The sequence below is a fragment of the Callithrix jacchus genome, chromosome 11 (genome assembly GCF_049354715.1).
Source record: "Callithrix jacchus isolate 240 chromosome 11, calJac240_pri, whole genome shotgun sequence".
Lineage (NCBI taxonomy): Eukaryota > Metazoa > Chordata > Mammalia > Primates > Cebidae > Callithrix > Callithrix jacchus.
Genome location: NC_133512.1, coordinates 99,775,734 through 99,795,662, shown reverse-complemented (window position 1 = coordinate 99,795,662; position 19,929 = coordinate 99,775,734). Strand labels below are relative to the sequence as shown.

Sequence of the window (19,929 nt, the reverse complement as noted above, 5' to 3'; positions counted from 1 at the left end):
CTCAAGTAAGTTAAACACAGGATGAGCCCAATATCCTCAGGTCCAGAGGACAGTGGACAGTGGTGACTTAAACTGTCTCCCTCTGGTGGCCAGGGACTCTCTCTCTGCCAAAGACGCTGTATCCAATTACCTTTGGCTTTTTCTCTCTCCCTTCCTCCTCTTCCCTCCCTCCCTCCCTCCTTCTCTCTCTCTCTGTCTCTCTTTCTTTATACCCTAGAAATAAGTCTTTCGCTTCTTTGCCAGAAATCATGGTGATAAGTAGAAGCCTGCATGCAGGAATTTACTGAGTACAACAAAAAACATAGTTGAAGTTAACTCAAGACACAAATTATATACACGGAGAGAGAATCGCACATGGATTATAGAAGCCTAACATATTCCCTTTTTGTAAAATGCCTTCTGAATCAATTACCTTTTGATTCTATGCAATTCTGTCTCCCCTCAAATCTGACCTATTCATGTCAGAGATCTCCTACCTGGTTTCTTAATTTATATCTGCTGTCCTGAATGTCTGTCTCCTGCCTCCCTCAACATTCTGACTCTTTTTATAACTAGAATATACTCAAATGACAAAATCCATTTATCTCTCTTCCACCTTCTTCTAAATAGTTGTGCTTCCTTTTGATCTATTTACTTGCTACACCAGGAATATCTAACATTTCATAGAGAAGTAGGAATTTCTTGTATGCCCATTTGAAATGAACTAGTGTGGTTGTTTAACAAATACCCGGAGCAACAATGCACAAGACGATCAAAAGGTATACATGGAGGAGGAAGTTCACCATCTCACTCCACTGAGTTACATTTTAAGCATGGGGCTTGTGAACTAATACCATTGGTCACCATCTCAAAGGGACATTGTATTTAGGAATGGCATTATTAGTAATGTGTCCTACAGTTTTCCAATAGTAGACATTAAATAAAGGAGAGAACATTTCCATTGCACAATATTAAAACATTTACTTCCATATCCACTGCTTTCACCAGCTTGAACAAATTAGTTATTCCCAGTAGATTATTCTCATTGGTAATTCTGTAATAAAATATTCTAGATATTGTGCATTTTCATCACTGGTATTATAATTTTTATTTCAGAATCTCAGTCATCGAATATTCATTATCTAATTATAATCAAAATGCATGATTCCCTTAGGAATGCTTTTAACTAAGTGAATATGAACTTTATTAAAGGAATTAAACTAGGAGATTAAAATTATTCAAAGGAGGTAACTATATTCTTAAAGAACTGTAGGATTGCAATACTAGGACAGAAATAAAAGGAAATGCACCAGAAAAGTAGTAAAAAGAAACAGAAACAAAACAGGTAGATCCCTGATGTGCTATGATGGGGAATAGAGTGTTAATTGAATTATTCAGTTATAAATAAACTAAAGCAACATTGAAAAGCCTAGTAAATTATGTGCTCCTTGAAGATTAGAGTTCGGACTGATTAATCTTTGCATTTCCCACCAGACCAGGCAGTGCCTGGAACGTAGTGGACCCTCAATAAATTTTTGTTTAATTAATAAGGAAGCAAATTCTATCCGACAGTGATAACAAGTAAGTTTATGAGTACTTTTTCAAGTCAGTTTGCAGATAAAAGTTTAAGGAAATTCATACTTAGATGTTGTTAGAATGTGTATACTGAATTAGAATTTTAGTCTATGTGCTTTGGGAATTAATTTTGAAGCTGAGGAAGCTACAAGAGGCAGCCAAGCTCAGAGGAAGGGGAGGAGGCTTGGTCAGCTGCCCCTGCCTGTCTTGAACTCTTTCCTATTATAGATGAAAATCATCCAACATTACCTAAGGAAAAGCATGAGCCCAAAGCAGAATTAGCCTTCTTTACATGTGTTGAATTTGTGTCCCATCATATAAGTATTTAAGGAAATGATTATGAGCTGTTTGTTGGACAGTAAAGAGAAGTGATAATGATAATTTTAACATAGTTAACAATAGCCTGAATCATATGAAACTGCTATTTTTGTGTATAAACACCTAAGTGAATATTGACAATTTCACATGGTTTAACTTAATATTGATCAAATGCTACATGGTAGGCACTGTGCTCAGTAATACAAAGTCCATTAATTTGTTTAAATTTCACCCAAAATGTTTTTTAATAGACGAGGAAATTAATGTTAAGCCAGGGAACTTGCCCAACATGCAAAGAAGACTCAGAAACTAAACACAATTCAACATCAGAGTCCCTTTCCTTAAACAGAATACGATCCTGCCAGGGAAAATGTGGATGCCATAAATTATGTTATGCAAATCTTGCCTTCCAATCCCTTATTTATGTCAACAAAAATGTGACGATAAAATGTACCTTGGTTAATTCATGATGCGAAGTGTCTGCTTCGAGAAAGGTGAAATTTACTTATAATACAGAGTTATTACCACTGCAATATCAAGGTCAAGTTCCAAAAAATTAAATAGCCTTTACTCAAGGAGGTCACATTGCAGTGAGGAGGACAGATAATTATAAACAGTATTACAGCATTAAAGTTAGATTTTTTTTTTTTGTTGGTCAAATGACTCAATCCAAAAAGGAGGATACATGGTAAGAATGTACTATGAAGACAAAGAGATAAATATCTGAAACCAAGAAGGCCCCAGAAAATTAACAATCTATGTCAACCATAACTACATTATCCATGTGAGTCAATTTCTATGGGAAATACAGTTCTATTATCTAGGGATAATACACTTCTTCCCAGAGGAAGCAGCAATTAATTGATCTTGGAGGAGTCAGGGAGAGTTTCACAGAAGAGATGACAACTTTACAAGGCCTGAGGGATGAATGGGATTTCGTTAGGAACAGAAAAGAGGAAAGACATCCTAGAAAAGGCAGCAACGTGTGCAAACAGAAGAATGTGAAAGTAAACAACAATACTGAGGAACAGTAAATGGTTTCTGTGGCAAGGAAGCAAGGTCGATAGCACATTATATTCTGTGTTCCTGAAACACCAGGATGCGTGAAATGCTGAAACGGTAACTTGGACTCTTACTGTGAAGAGTCCAGGATTGGGAATTTCTACTATGTCTTAGAAAGGGGTGATAAGCCAGCAATGGTGTTTCCTTCTTGAGCTGTAACTTTCATAGAGAGAAGTGCACACATCCTAAAGGTACAGCTTAGGCGTTGTTACATATTAGTATACCCATGAAAGTATCACCCAGATCCCTTGCTTGGAAGGCCAAACATCTGTTTTTCCCCCCTCTCAGAAATCTATTGCCATTTTTCAGAATTAATATTTTCTAAAACTTAATATAAAACATTATATACAACTGTTATGGACAGAATTGTGTCCTGTGAAAATTCATCTGTTAAGACCTAATCCCCAATGCAATTGTATTTGGAGACAGGGTCATTGAGGAAATTACTTAGGTAAAATGAGGCCATAAGAATGGAGCCCTAAAGCAATGGGACTGGTAGCCATTCCTCGGAAGAGGAAGAAACATAGGAGAGGTTACTCTCTCCACTTTAGTTCACGGAAAGGCCACATGAGGACACAGTGTGAAGGTAACCCTCCACAAGCCAAGGAGAGAGGCATCACCAGAAACCAACCCTACCAGCACGTTGATCTTGGACTTCAAGCTTTCAGAACTACCAGGATACAAATGTTGTCTAAGCCACCTGGTCTGTGGTGTCTCGTGGTGGCAGCGTGAGCAGACTAATCCAACAGTCTCTAAGTATTAAATTTAGGATTGGTCATCAAGATTTTGTTCACCTCAAGGAAATAAAATGACTCAATCCTCCACAGACTTGTTTCCGTCATTTTCCTCTTCCATTTTCAGATTATTTGCAACCTGGAGACTCTGCTCCGTAAAAGCATGCGGCAATTTCTCCTTCTGGATCCTCCCAAGAGAAAGATAAATCCACACAAATGAGATACTCAGACGCTTTATTTATTCTGAAAAAAGCGAAATTGCTAAATTGAGTTTTGCACTGTTCCAGATATACATAGCCTGATAGGTGTAGTCTTCCTACTATTTTCTTTGAGGCATTTGCTCTCTTGATTAACAGTGATGGATTTTTATTGCCCCACTTCTGAGGGGAGGATTTATATGTCTTTTAATTTGTGTAAGTTGGACTGCACCATAAATGGTTCACCCTCTAAATTACTGAGTAAGTTTGCCAATAGAGATGACCTTGTTTATTAAAATCTAATTAACTGAAGTTTTAGAATGTCCCAGAGTGGGTTGCTGAATTTCCGATTTTCTCCCAACCTAATATAGATCAAAGATCCAGCTGGCTGGAGTTAACCACAGAGCTCTGAATTTCACTGTGAAATTATCTAGTTAGTTCCTCTTTCAGACATTTTTTCCAAAGGTACAGGCCAAAGAATCTTTTCCCATAATATGTTGGCCATCCTATTTCAGAAAAGCCATGTGCCCAATGATGAGTTGGAGAAAGAGGCCCAGGTGCTCCTTGCTCGCTGCATCTGAAATGAAAGGATCCTGGAGTGTAACTTAGATTCCCCAGCAATGGTCAGTCTGAATGTCCCTGAGCACATGCCACTTTTCATCTTCTGGACAAGGTTCTATGCTGTCTGTACACATAAGGCAGTAATATTCATGGCTTCTTACTGCCAACCTTGGCAAGTTGATTACAGACATATGGGATAAGACATAATTAATTGATTCAGTTCCCAGTCTATATACAAAATTCCTTAATGCTAAAACTCCTCTAGTTTCTACCCTATTGCTTCTTCTATTTCTCATTCCAACTTTAAAATAAGAGTTTAATGTTTGTCTCTTCTTTCTCATCTCCCATTTAATTATCAGCTGTGGAACATTTTCTTCACAACACTAACCCTTGTGTCCTGTCTACCAATGATCTCCATAATGATATAACTGATGTGCATGCTTTAATATTTTTATACCAGACATTTTTGCAATATTTAACATGATTTGATTTACCACTTTGCCCCCACCCCACCCCCCAGAAGCTCTCTGTTCCCTTGGCTCATAGTATACCTAATTCTTTTGGTTCCCTCAGAATTTTAGATCATGTATTTTCAACTTCTTTGGTTCATGCTTCTTCCTTCATGCTGGACACTGACAGCCATCTCAAGGCTCTTCCCATGGCTGCATTCTGACTTGCTATTAGTCCCAGAAACTGAGAGCTATTTTGAAATTCTGTTTTTATTTGGGCCACCTCACCCTGAAGAGTAAGTGCTTTTCATTGTTGGAGCTAGGGTGGTGTGCCTTTTTCAAATGTTACGTCTCACAGCATTTTCGAGATATTGGATAACATAAAAACAAATATCGATCATCTTCAGGGCCTTATAGACTTCAAAGATGGGTAAAAGAAACCATTTCTACTTTCAAATCAGTCTTTTGTATCCACTAGGGGAGCAAAATCACCTGCTGAGTTGAAGTGGGAATAACAAAGTATCTCAAAGACTATGTGATGTTTGTAGAGGAAAGATTGTGGCGGTAGTCAGTACAGGCATCATTTATATGGATCTGTGTTACATGGAGGGGGCTTTAGAAATGGCATCAAGAAAAAAAAGCAGTGCTTCTTGGTTTAAAAAAATAATGCTTGTATCATTGAAAAACAGTACCTTTTAGGATGGCCAAATCCCCAAAATAAAAATTTCAAGGCATATCGTACTTCCTTCTGAGGCCAAATGCATCAGGACTAAAGCTCTTTTGAGCAAGCTATGCTATTTAAGCAAAAAAACTTAGGGAGTGGAGGGTCTGATTATTGTTTTTCATGAGTGTTGAAATCTATGGAAACAGTGATAGAATACACACAAAGCAAATTACATAAAAATTTGATTTATAAAAATTCTCCATGTTTAGAATTTTTTATATATCCCAAAGATGTCATAAATTGGGTTTCCCCAGGAGATGAACTAGACTAAGGTGTCATATACCTTCATATTCCAAAGCTGAGTGCCCTCTCTGTCCATGTCACCCAGTTATCCTCTTTAGGTGACATAAAAGAAGCCCAACAATCCCTGTGGACATCTCAGAGTCCAGCAGGAAAGATTTATTTGCAGAGCGGAGTTGTCAGGATATTCTGTCTGCCCACAACCATCATCACCATCATCACCATCATGGGTGTGAACTATCCCTATTTAGTTTCAAGGGAAAGAAACACGGATGTGTGGAATGAAGCCAGCCATGAGCAACCTTTAAAGGCACCCACCCAAGGTCCATCAAGGCAAGAGTGAGGAGACGTGTGAACCATGCAAAAGCAGAGGGGAATTGTAAGTGGCTGGGTGCACATGGCACTCCGATTTCTGCATTTATTTATAGGTTATAAATAAAGCTTCAGAAACACCAAGAAGCCCGAGACTCTTCACTCAAATTTTAAAAGATATTCTGGGCCATTATACACGAAGATTTTCCCCTTGACTACTTTTGAGATGCCAGGAGTTGGCCATTAATTGCTAGATATGAAAATGTGGAAATGGCAAACAGGCTACACATCAAGCAAATGAGTCATGATTTTAAAAATGTAAGAAACTCCTGCTTAGGGAAAGTATGAGTAGAGGTACGCAAAGTATAATCTAAGTAGAACAAATTAGTCTTCAAGCCAGTGAGATAATTTTCCTATATAATAAAAAATAATCGATTTTTATATCATTTAAAGGAAGTAAATTGAAGTTATTTTAGAATTTAAAAAATGTAAAGATGCATCTTTCCTTCTTAAACTCTAAAGTATTGGAGATTTTATCTGTTTTTTTCTAGCTCAACTATTAACTAGTTGAGTCCCTTAGTTCAAGCATTCCTAGTCTATGACCTCTGAAAAATGAGGATAATAACTAGATAATCTCCCAAAACCTATGCTGGTTACTGCCCTAATGGCATGTGGGGAAACTGTGTGGGACTACAAAGTCTTGTCCTCAAAGGGCTCATATCTATGTGCAGAAATATTGGGCCAAATAAACTAACCAACTTACTTTTACATAGAGGGAGAGCCAAGGTAGGGTTTGCCTTTGCAAATCTAAGTCTTGTACCCCTTTCACTACGTTAATGAGACATTAGTCTTCTAATTGAATATTACTTTCTAAAGAAATCATAAACCCCAATTACAGGGAAAAAAAGTGATACTAAAAATATTTCAGGAGCATTCAAGGAACTCCAGTATAAGAAAGGCTTGTTGTTGGGTTTTTTCATCTCTCTCCATTGATAGTAAGCACATACGGATGAGTATTTCAGAGCTGTGCCTGGTTAACATCTATGTTTATTCATGTATTTATTCAATCAGGAAACACATGGAGCCAGCCACTTTTATTTGAAGTCACTTTAAATAAACACTTTTGTGCTGATTGTATAGTCTCATGAAACAATGTATCTGCCCTCAGGGAACTTGCATTCCAGAAAGGCAAATCAAAGAAAAACGTTTTGCAAAGACTCCTGAAATGGTTATAAGGGCTTTCTAAGAGAAGTCTAAATTGAACAGATAATTGTCTTGCACTTTGTAAGAAGCTTAAACTGTTCTCACTGAAAAGCAGTAATTGAATCTGTAATTACTTTCATTTCACTGGGGACATAGGCATGGATTCTAAAGATCTAATTGTGATGGTTGTTTTCTTAATCACTCTCATTGCTTCCCAGCAACCCTTCCTACCTTCCTTCCTTCCTTCCTTCCTCCCTCCCTCCTTCCTTCCTTCCTTCCTTCACCATGAGAAGCATTTTACAAGTATCAGAGGGCTCCGCCACTTATTTGCCCTTCTGGTGATCCAGCCTGTTTGTTCTATGAACAAAGGCTTTAACTTCTGATATAAAAGTGATTTTTGAACATGAACTTAGAGGAACTGGCAAACCCGGCCCATGGATTTTTCTTTTAAGAACATGAAATCTCCTCCTCATAGTCATTTCAGTGATACTGGGAATGTTCCTTTCTCTCTTCAATTCAACCTCCACCATTCACAGAGATATGATTTCTAGAATTTTATCAAAAGACAAAATTACATTAAAAATTAGTTTAAAGATCGAATTAGCTTTTATTAGCAATTCTCAAATTGAATAAAATTAAATCTCATTCTATAAAATTGAATAGCTGTTTCAATGAACTGAGGAGAGAAGATTGGCTTTATAGGCAGAAGAGGTCTGAAGAAAGCAGAAACAAGGAATAAAAGCTGGATTGGTCATTTCAAAGTTATTTCCCTTGCAGGGTTAAAGCAGGGGGATCTCGTATCATGCCAGCTCAGGTAAACTGGTCCCTTCTTTTGTTTTTGTTTTGAGACAATGTCTTGCTCTGTACAGTGGTATGACCTTGGCTCACTGAAGCCTCAACCTCCTAGGGTCAAGCAGTCCTCCCACCTCAGCCTCTGGAGTAGCTGGGACTACAGGCACATGCTATAAGGGCCCGCTAATTTTTAGTATTTTTGGTAGAGACAGGGTTTTGCCATATTTCCCAGGTTGGTCTTGAACTCTTGAGCTCCAGCAGTCCTCCCGCCTTAGCCTCCCAAAGTGCTGGGATTACAGGCATAAGCCACCACACCAGGCCAAACTGGGCCCTTTCTGATCGATGGCTATGTCTCTTCTATTATTTGGAAAACTGGTGGGTTTCAAAGTTCAGGTCAGTTCTGTGGCACCTCGCACAAGTAACTGCATGTTGGTTTGGTCTGGGTTAGTGGGGCCTCCTGCAGGAACCTACTCCAAAACAGCCTCCCATTGGAGCAGGAGCAGCCAGGAACAAACCTCTCAAACACCAACCTCGGAAGGTCGTGGCTTTTTATTCCGCCGAGAGTCTCAGGAGACTCTCATCTCAAGAACTGAGCTCCCCGACTAGAAAATCCTGGCCTCTTTTAAAGGCTCACAATCTTAGAGGGTATATGTGAGGGCGTGATCGATAAGATAAGTGAGGGGTACATGACTTAGGTGGGGGTCTAATCGTGATTAAGCAAGAACAATGCCTTCCGAGGAAGATTCCTCCATACCATGCCTGTGATAGAAACTGGGGTGGAGGGTTTCTCTCATCTTTAACCTCCAGGTCCAGCTAGTGCCTAGTGGCACCAGTTTTGTCTCCTCCACTGACCTTGTGCCTTCTATTTTCAACTTTTACTTCTCCTTTTGAAATGCAAGGCTAAGGGGAATTGGTCTTAGAAGCTTAAGAGGAAGCCTCCTTCCTCATCATAAACCCTGTTTAACAGCCAGTTAAGTAAGGCACTGCTTCTACTTAACTGGTTTGTTAAGTAGAAGATTTAAGGTTTGCCACCTTATTCTCTGAGAGCAGGTTTTAGTAGAGACTTGGGCAGAGGACACGTAGCAGAGAAGATACAGAAAGACGGAACTGAGAACAAAGTAAAGACAATAAAATAAAAATTCTCCATGCTTTTAAAAATATTTAACAAACACTAACTTTGACTTGAGTTCATAGGTTTCCTGTCCCTTTTATGTGAGATTTTTAGGCTGGGCACGGTGGCTCATGCCTGTAATCCCAGAACGTTGGGAGGCCGAGGTGGGTGGATCACCTGAGGTCAGGAGTTCAAGACCAGCCTGACCAATATGGTGAATCCCCATCTCTACTAAAAATGCAAAATTAGCCCAGCATGGTGGTGGGTGTCTGTAGTCCCAGCTACTCAGAAGGCTGAGACAGGAGAATTGCTTGAACCTGGGAGGCTGAAGTTGCAGTGAGCTGAGATAGTGCCACTACACTCCAGCCTAGGCAACAGAGCTAGACTCCATCTCAAAAAAAAAGATTAAAAATATGTTTTAGTTATGAATTTATTATTTTATTTTATTTTATTTTTTGAGACAGGGTCTTATTCTGTCACCCAGGCTGGAGTACAATGGTGTAACCGTGGCTTGCTGCAGCCTCAACCTGCTGGGCTCAAGCTATCCTCCCACCTCAGCCTCCTGAGTAGCTGGGAGTATCAGCACACATCACCAGGGCTGGATAATTTTAAAATTTTTTATAGAGACAGGGTCTCACCATCTTGCCCAGGATAGTCTTGAATTCCTGGGCTCAAGTGATCCTCCCACCTCAGCCTCCCTAAGTGCTGGGATTATAAGCGCGAACCACCATGCCTGGATGTGAATTTTTATTTAAGAGATAGAAAGAATAAGAACAACCCAAAGATCCTTTAATAGAAATAACTAGACATTAATAAAAAATCTTTAGTATAACCTACTTGTAAAATAACTTTCCAGGAAAATTCTTACAGGTTTTTACCTTTTGACCTTTTTCTAAATACTTGCTATGGAAAAACTACAATGTATTTGAGGATAACTGTTAGGAGGCACAAAAGGTGGGGAAAAGAGAGGCTGGGCTCAGCGGCTCAAGGCTATAATCCCAGCAGTTTGGGAGGTCAAGGCAGGCAGATTACTTGGGGTCAGGAGTCCAAGATCAACCTGACCAACATGGTGAAACCCCAGCCAAAAAAAATGGAGAAAAGACATACAAAGATTTATAGGTAAAGTGAACTTAATTGTCTGAATCAGAAATCATACAAAAGACTCCAAAAAGTTTAGAAGCCATCCTCGAGATGCAGATTTAATGCTAAAAATATTGGCATTTTCAGAATATTATAATGACAAATGTTGGCAATCAAACAGAATTTTATTGTTAAGCTTGTCCTGGAAAAACCAAGAATGTTTGATGGTCTGTGATTGAGGCACCATTCCTAAAGCTAGTTTTGAAAAGTGACAGAGGTTTCAGATTGGGGTACAAAAGACAAATTCTAAATAAGAAATGAAGAAGAGAATCAAACATGGAGGAAACTGGTGGAACATTCTATGCCATTTAAATATCTTGACTCTTGTTAATGAATGTTTATAGAAGTCAAAGGTAAGGAGAACAGACAAATCATGGGTGTCTAAAAAAGGTGTGTGTTCTATCCAGGAAGAAAGGTCAATAGAATATGTAAATATAGTGATATAAACTTTAAAGGTAGAAAAAGCTCTTAAAAATAGAATCAGTAAAGATTTTGTGGTCCCTGGTTCCTAGTCACAAAGTAGATGATACCGAAGACAGAGAATACACCACTTCGTAGTTCATTACACGACAGTTTCCAGTGAGATATGTGCAGAAGACTTGTCTGTCCTTACTGCCAAATGGCATTTGAGACTATATACAGTTCTCTTTTTAAATAACCTCATTGAGGTATAATTTAAATACCATCATATTCATTGATTTAACTGTACAATTCTAGTGTAAAGTTTTTTTAGTAAAATTTTAGTAAATTCATTTAGTTGTGCAACAAGTCAACACAATCTCAATTTAGGACATTAACATTATCCCTCTAACATTACTACTGTTTACCTTGAATTTCTGTTTCTACCCTCAGCCCCAGACAACCACTAATCTCCTTTCTGTCCCTGTAGATTTGCTTTCTCATATCAGTAAAATTAGAATATGTGATTTTTGTGTGTCTGGCTTCTTTCACTTAGCACAGTGTTTTTGAGGTTTATTCATGTTGAACACGTATTCAGATTTCATTTCTTTGTTGCTAAATAATATTTCATTGTATGTATACACCATACTTTTATTCATTCCCTAGTTGATGGGCATTTACATTATTTCCACTTTGGGTCTCATGTCTAAATCTGCTACAAACGTCTGCCTAAAAGGCTTTGTGTGAACATATGCTTTCACGTCTCTTGTATAGATATTCAGAAGTAGAATTCTTGAGTCATATGGATACCTATGTTTAACTTTTTAAGAAACTGCCAAATTGTTCTCAAAAATGACTGGGCACAGTGGCACTTTAATGTAATCCAAACCACTTGGGAAGCTGAGACAGGAGAATCATGACTTTACCGCCACCGCCCGCCAGCAATGTATGATAATTCCAGTTTCTCCAAATCCTCGTCAATACATGTGATTGCCTCTTTTTTTGATTACATTTATCCTGGTAGTGTGAAGTAGCATCTCAGTGTAGTTTTAATTACATTTCCCTAATGAATGATAATATTAAGCTTCTTCTCGTGTGTTTATTTTGTATTTCTACTTCTCTCTATGAGATATCTTCTGTAGCTGTAACCTTGACTTCCTGAATTCTGTTCAGAAATTTCTTGTTAGGGTGATGTTGTGACGGAAATGCGTAAAAGTGCACAGAGTATACTTTTCCTAAGGGTCACTAAGTACTCCTAAAACTTCACCAAAGAGAAGTCCTTCTCTGCTAGAATTACTGTGTGGGAAATCTCATAGTATAATAATATTCATAATATTTGGTAGAAAAGCAGGCTCATTGTAAAAAATTTGGGATGTTTATTTTTCTTTAGAGCTTCTTTTTCCTACTTTTTCATTAAGCGAAGGACAAGACTAAACTGCCTATAGGCTTGTTTGCTCTCTAAGCACAATAAAAAAAGGCAAGGAAAGAAAGCAGAGCAAGACAGAAGTTTTCAAGAAAACCATACTGAAAGGAAATAACAGTCACTTCAGGTTAGAAAAACAAAATCCATAGAATCAAGCTTTACTTGAGTAACAATGCTGATGGAAATAGCATACCAAGAGTCTTAGTTCAGGGCCTATTTGAAATGGATCATAGAATTTTTCCAATGTACAAGCCCACTAACAGATATAATTAGATTATTATGCTAACAGGATAAATCATTACTGAATATCTCCCTAAATTAGATTGACCTCAATCTATAAGGATCATAACTTTCAACAAAGTCTCATTTTGCTTCCAAAAAATAAAAAAATCACACAAGGTGCTTAGATGGACATTATAAAGGTATTTGAGAGGAGCCCTCTCCAGACCACAAATCGGCCGTGGAAGCTAGGCACCCTGCTTCAAACCCTGAAGCTAGGAATTTGGGACCACTCTGGGCAAAAAAGCAAAAGCAAGACCTGTCTCTTAAAAAAAAAGAAAAAAAATTAAAACAGAGGGTATGGTGGCATACACCTGTGCTCCCAACTACCCAGGAGGCTGAGGCAAGAGGATCCCTGGAATCCAAGTTGAGCCTGCAGTGAGCTATGATTGTACCACTGCACTCTAGCCTGGGCAACAGAGCACGATCCTGTCTCTAAAGTTAAAAAATATATATAACAAAAAAGAAAAAGTAGGTTGTGCTGTAGGATTGCAAAGACTTTGTGCTGGTTAAACTACTTTCCTGACTTTCATGAATTTAGTTTCCACAACTAACGTAGAATACACTGCTTTGAGAGTTTCACATGCCATTGTCCGGGTCCCTATTTAGATCTTTGGTCAGAAGTGACCAAGGAGACATCTTTATACCATTTTCTCTTTCTATTATTTTCTCAGCTGACAATTTTTCCCTCCTTTGTTGATTGGGTAAGGAATATCTGAGTGTTATTACCACTAGCTATACCGCGACCTCTTAAGAACGTCAATATATCATTGAAAACGTTGAATTTGGGCTGAGGCAGGAGAATCACTTGAACCTGGGAGGCGAAGGTTACTACTGCATGTTAGCCTGGACAACAGAGGGAGACTTCACCTCAAAAAAAGAAAAAGAAAAAAGAAAAAAAAAAGGCCGGGCGCGGTGGCTCAAGCCTGTAATCCCAGCACTTTGGGAGGCCGAGGCGGGTGGATCACGAGGTCAAGAGATCGAGACCATCCTGGTCAACATGGTGAAACCCCGTCTCTACTAAAAATACAAAAAATTAGCTGGGCATGGTGGCACGTGCCTGTAATCCCAGCTACTCAGGAGGCTGAGACAGGAGAATTGCCTGAACCCAGGAGGCTGAGGTTGCGGTGAGCCAAGATCGCGCCTTTGCACTCTAGCCTGGGTAACAAGAGCGAAACTCCGTCTCAAAAAAAGAAAAAAGAAAAAAAAAATTGGTTGATTGGGGTCATATGTGGTTCTAGATTTCTTTTTGGCTTAGTATGGTATGTTGATAGATTCAGGGTAAATGTGAATAAAACATTACAGATATTTTAAGTTTATGTCTTACAAATAACCTTAACATTTCAGGCTAGCTAAGTATATGTTAAAAAGGTACTTTTCACCTCACCTATAAATGAGAATTAGGAGAAAAATTCTTTTAATTTACATGGTGGTGTTTCAATTCTATTCTGTTTTGTTTTTTCCCCCTTTTTAAAGTAAAAAGTCCAAGGAGGGGATCCAGATAGTGTGAATTTGAATCCAGACTAACACTGGTAAACTTGGTCTAGATCAATTCCCTTATTCTCATTCTTCTCATCAGTAAAATGGGAATAATATACATTATCTCACTTGAATGATTTTTCTTCATGAATCATGATATTTCAGTATCATTCACTAATAATGCCAAAATTTTGATAAAATGTGACTTATAAATTTCTATCATCCCTGATGTTAATCAGTTTTTCTTGAAATTAAGTTATGCCTGATTTTAGTATAAAAATTTTTTAAGCTCAAAGTCTACTAAAAGTCTACATTTATAAAATGTTTACAAACATTTCAAAGTTATATTTCCAAATTATGACCATGTGTAGATATGTGAGTTCCTATAAGGTTATACACATTGCAATTTGGGCAATGAAATTACATAATAATTGGAATAGCTCTCTCCTAGCACTAGTGTCATAAGAAGCTAGTGCATTGTCACTTATCATAAGTAAACCAACATTATTAGCCAGGAGTGCTGGCTCACCCCTGTAATCTAAGCACTTTGGGAGGCTGAGGCAGGCAGATCACCTGAGGTCAGGAGTTTGAGACCAGCCTGGTCAACATGGTGAAACCTCATCTCTACTAAAAATACAAAAATTAGCCAGGCATCATGGTGGATGCACTGTGGAAGACACAACATCATTTCTAGTAGGTTATTTATTGTTCCTTTAAGAAGCACTAAATATCACGTTGAATCAAAGGCTTTGTTTCCATTTTGACATGTTCTAATGAAAGATGGTGGGTTTGTAAAAAAGTCCACTGAGATATTTCAGGCCTAGTCATTAGTAGCTCCAGTATCAATAAGAATCACAGTGCTTTTCTGCATTATCTTAATTCTGATTTGATACATAATTATTTTTTAAACCCCTTTATTTGGAAAACAATGAAATAACTAAGGCAGTATATAATACATTTATTCGAGGCCCACTGGCCAAGTTCTGTGATTCCTTCCCGGGTTTCTATGGGTCCTGACACATAGAAATATATGAGAAAGCATATATTCACTGACACTCAACAAGGCCAGAGGTATAAGTAACTGCTCCACATAGTGTAGCATTTTCAAGACAGGCCTCCAGGTTGGTTCCTCTCCATTCCCTGCACTATTCACCAAGAGACATGAATGGCAAATGTTTAAATTATTGAACTGTCTCTCTCATTCTCCTGTCATTCAAAATCAGGGTGGGTTTTTTTGTGATTCGTTCTATGTGCAGTTTCAAAATGGTTATTTATATTCAGATTGAACCATATAAAAAAGCATCTGAAAGGGTACATTTGAGGAATGACATCACACTGCTGTGTGCCTCCCACCCATTCAGCCTCAAATGAGGGATCCCTCAGCCGCAGAAGCCAGAAAAGGGGACAAAGGGGCACTGATTTCCCATGAGGGTGAAATCGGTGCTGCCCAGCCCCAAAACACACCACTGCACATAACTCACCTTAAGCCCGTCTCCAGGAACACCTCCCGGGTGTCTGTGCTCCACTCTAGGGTCAATTCTTTGCAACTAGTCTCGTCTTTCTTCATTTAGGGTGGATACAGGATAGACTTGGGAAACCTGAAACAAGACAAATGTAAACAGAAGAGCAGACTCGGGAGGAAGACCAACTGGGCTCGAATGTCAGTTCCACTATTCATTGGAGATGGAAATAGACACTTATTGAACACCTGTTCTGTGTTGGAAACTTCACATAAACTATTCCAGTTGCTAAAACTAAATGAGAAGAGAAGAAGGAATAAAAGGTGTCCCGTATTTAGCTGACGTACCACAGGGAAGAAAGCCTCTGAAGAAACTGCTTCAAAGCAATGAAAGAGACAAAGGGTTGTTTTAAAAGAGGGTTTTGTTGCACGTATTATTCAAGTGATCAGGTTCACTTTATTGAACTTCTGATTCTGTGGCAGCAGCAAACTCTGCATGTGTGCTCAGTGTTCGGCATGGGCTGTGGTCTACTCTCAGTCTAAAATAGTATACAGCATAATGGTTGTGAATCTCTGGAAATCGGGGTGTCACTTCTGTTTTCCAGAAGGCAAAGATGCCAGAGGTGCTTATGAGACCACCTACGGAAGAGAGAGAACAACTGTTTAACTGTGGCTTTATTTAGTAAACTTCCAAACAATTACTGAAATGTCATCCTTAGACAACTTAAGCAACTAGCAGAAAAGTCATATTTCTAACTCAACCTCCTCATCCTTTTTTTGTCTTTCCCTGTGATCCAGGAGGAAGGATGCTGGTTTCTTAACATACAAAGATCACCTGCCAGTGAGCCAAGTAGTGGTTGGAGATACTGACCGGCAAGGCTCAGAAGCCAAATTGAGTGTGGGTCCACTGCGCTGCCAAGGAGACAGTAAGTTTGCATGGCAGCTATGGCTTGCACTTTCTTATCCTTTAAATATTGTTTCCAGCTCCTCAGAAGATACCAGCAATCAGACTTGCTCTTCTGTGGCTCCTGCAGAAACATCACACAACCCAAGCAGAGCTAACTTAGAGAAGGGGAACAGCCATAAAGCCTCCAGTATAGAAGCCAAGATTTGGGCATAAAATGGGGATATCTATCTTTCCTCTATATTCATATATAACAAGTTTGACTACCTAAGTTTATAGTGATATAAATAGCAATGCTAATAGCATAAATGCAGTACTCAACAGCTGTGATTCCACTCAGTACTGCTGTTAATGCCATTAGGATGACTATTTATATCACCATAAACTGAGTTTATGGTGATATAAATAGTAGCATTATGGCTTAATGTATCATTGTAAACTTGGATTATGGCCATATAAAGTATGACATTATTGCTATCCAACTTCATCATCATCAGAGCTTGATGGTCCCTTGTAAGCCAAAGATTGTTTCTGTAACTATGCCTTGCTTTCAGGATGAGTCACCCCGGAGAGGAATTTGGGGCTGCTAGATTGGATAGTGGGAGGTGAGGGAGTTGGAGTGATGGTCCCTCCTAATTAAGGGCACCATTAGGATTTTATGTTGTTTGATACCCTTCAGTGTGCTTTATGTGCAGTCAGAGGGAAACAGTGACACGGTTGCACGATGGGGATTCTGCAGTGAGCCTCCTAGGCATCATTTCCCTCTTCTTTTGGGGACACATAATATGGGCAACTCTCCTTAGAGCTCTATGCTTTTGTGACTGTTTGCTAGGCATCAGAGATCTAGGTTCTGCTCCCCAAATAGCTGACTTGCCAGGAGATCTCAGGCAAACCCCTCCATTTTCTTTGCTGTGGTCATAAGAATACCGCCTGCATCCCAATTCCTCCTGGGGAGGCTGTAAATATTTTAGTGCCTGGATTTGGAATCCTCCAAGCAACGCATTATGTGAGAGGGAATATTATTGCCACTTTGTAAATCAAGAGAGAATTAGACCTACTTGATAATAAATTATGGCATCCTCTCAAAGAGGTGTCCTAAGGAACGTAATGATGCATGCTTAACAGGTTCCTACTTAGTAAATCGAGGTTGTCAGCAATTAACCAATGCCACGTTCCTAATACAAAAAAAAGGGAGATGGACTTTGTGCTGATTTTTCTCTACTTACATGGAAAATGCTACCTGTAAAATCGAGACTGGTCAAGATCTTTATCACACATTTATTGAACAATGATACTTCATTCATCCAGTCAGGCTTAGTAAAACTATGCAGGAAGAAATTTAATTTCAACTGCTGAAGAAAAGGATACTGACCTAATGTAATAGTATATATGCATTTTAAACAGATATTATAAGAAATGAAATATAATGTTGCTCTAAAGCTAAGAAGACTCTCGTGTGTGGTCTAATGAAAATCATTTTTGTTATGAAATTGACATAGGAAGGTAAAATACTTCTGGCTTATCAATTCTAATTCTGAAGTTAGCTTTGAATTTGAGAAAGTATTCTCATTAAATAATTAACAATATATTTGTAAAAATTCTACTTCTGCAAACTTTTTGTTGTTGTTTGTTTTGTTTTGGTTTTTTTTTTTTGAGACATAGTCTTGCTCTATTGCCCAGGCTGGAGTACAGCGGTACGATATTGGCTCACTGCAACCTCCACCTCTCGGGTTCGAAAGATACTCCAGCCTCAGCCTCCCAAGTAGCTGGGATTATAGGCACACACCACCACACCCTGCTAATTTTTGTATTTTTAGTATAGATGGGGTTTCACCACGTTGGTCAGGCTGGTCTCGATCTCCTGACCTCAGGTGATCCACCTGCCTTGGCCTCCCAAAGTGCTGGGATTACAGGCATGAGCCACTGTGCTCAGCCTTCTGCAAACTTTTATTACCATTCTTAAAAAGAAGATTCCAGGATCATTAAATAGTATATACTACAGCATAAAAGCAGTTTATAACTAAAATTAGCTTATTTGCTCTTAATCAATAAAACAACCTCAGAAAGAATTTATTGTGAGGCTGTCATTCATCTAGCACATTCCCAGGTACTCTAGAAAATAAAAAAAGAAATTCAAACCATGTTATGTGAAATGAACATGAAAAAATATTGGAAAATACAAATTTGTTTATAATTTAGGTTTGTGATATACAATTGTTGCAAATGATAAGAAAGGAGTCATAAAAAGTATATATCAGGCAGACTTTATTTTTAAAAAGAGAAAATGGGAAAAGTATAGTGGTCATTGTTCATATTTGCATTTCTATTCTAGGGCTGTTGTTCTTAGAAACATTTTTAGAACCTATTAATAAATTGTTATTTATTCAGATTACATGATCTCATTATACTTATAATTATTGTAGCTTCAGTGAGATTCTTTTTTTTTTTTTTTTTTTTTGAGATGGAGTCTTGCTCTGTTGCCAGGCTGGAGTGCAGTGGCACAATCTCATCTCATTGCAACCTCCACCTACCAGGTTCAATGAATTCTCCGCCTCAGCCTCCCAAGTAACTGGGACTACAGGTGCTCACCACCACACACAGCTAATTTTTGTATTTTTCGTAGAGATGGGTTTCACCATATTGGCCAGGTTGGTCTTGATCTCTTGACGTTGTGATCTGCCCGCCTTGGCCTCCCAAAGTGCTAGGATTACAGGTGTGAGCCACCATGCCCAGCCCTAGAGAGACTCTTTTAAATAATATTTTACCAGATATTTCATGAAAGCAAAAGCAGTCAACAGTTAATGGCAATTATGTGGAATACCTTTGGGTCTGTGTGTGAGAGAGAAATCTCATTGTTTTCCAGGCAACTGAGAATAAGTATTCCATCTGGTACTAGAATTGCCCGGTAGCAGTCAGCAGTTGTGAAGCCCACGTTCCCTTTGAGAATGTTCTCACATGGGCACAGTAACGATAGAGCATTCCATATCAATCACATTTTCCAGTTCTTATGCATGTATGATCGCCTTGGATACACACAGCCTCCTATGAATTTGGTAGGGCAAATATTAGTCTTTCTGTTTTACAAACGAAGAAAATACTTCTTTGAAAATGGCATTTACACAGCAAATTTCTAAGTATACTTTCAGCTCTGAGAGGCTTGAGGACAAAAGATGGAACAGAGAGTAGAAATAGCTGTGTCTGTTCAAGGTCAGGGTTGTTTTCCTGACGTACTCTCTTCCCTGAGCCAATTGTTGATTAAATTAAAATATCTTAAAAATGTCTTATTTGGGTTTTATCCCACCACCTGCCCCAGACACCCGTGTAGGTTACCAATAGTATAAACATAGCAGGGATTAAATCTGTGTCATGTTAAAAGTGGCGTAGTGCATTTGTCCTGCTGCTTATAGAGATTAACTTATTTTGTGTCATTTACTGAAGTCTGTTCAAAGCCACAGCATATAAAGACTAACCCTGTTGTTGAAAAGTATCTCTCAGTTTGAGGAGTTGAGTGATGACAGCCCCCAGAAGCTGCCTCCTGAATTAGGCCCCAGTTTTATCCTCTTATCTCAGAGAATGAAACCATTTTTAT

General features: G+C 38.6%; 1 protein-coding gene across 1 annotated transcript in view; it reads left to right on the top strand.

The window, feature by feature from the left end:
• Nucleotides 1-19,929, top strand: part of CNTNAP2 (contactin associated protein 2) — a 2,303,447-nt gene that overhangs the window by 1,829,830 nt on the left and 453,688 nt on the right. Inside the window, exon 16 of the mRNA XM_078343568.1 lies at nucleotides 16,235-16,362. Coding sequence (XP_078199694.1) covers nucleotides 16,235-16,362 — 128 coding nt within the window. The remainder of the gene's footprint in view (nucleotides 1-16,234; nucleotides 16,363-19,929) is intronic.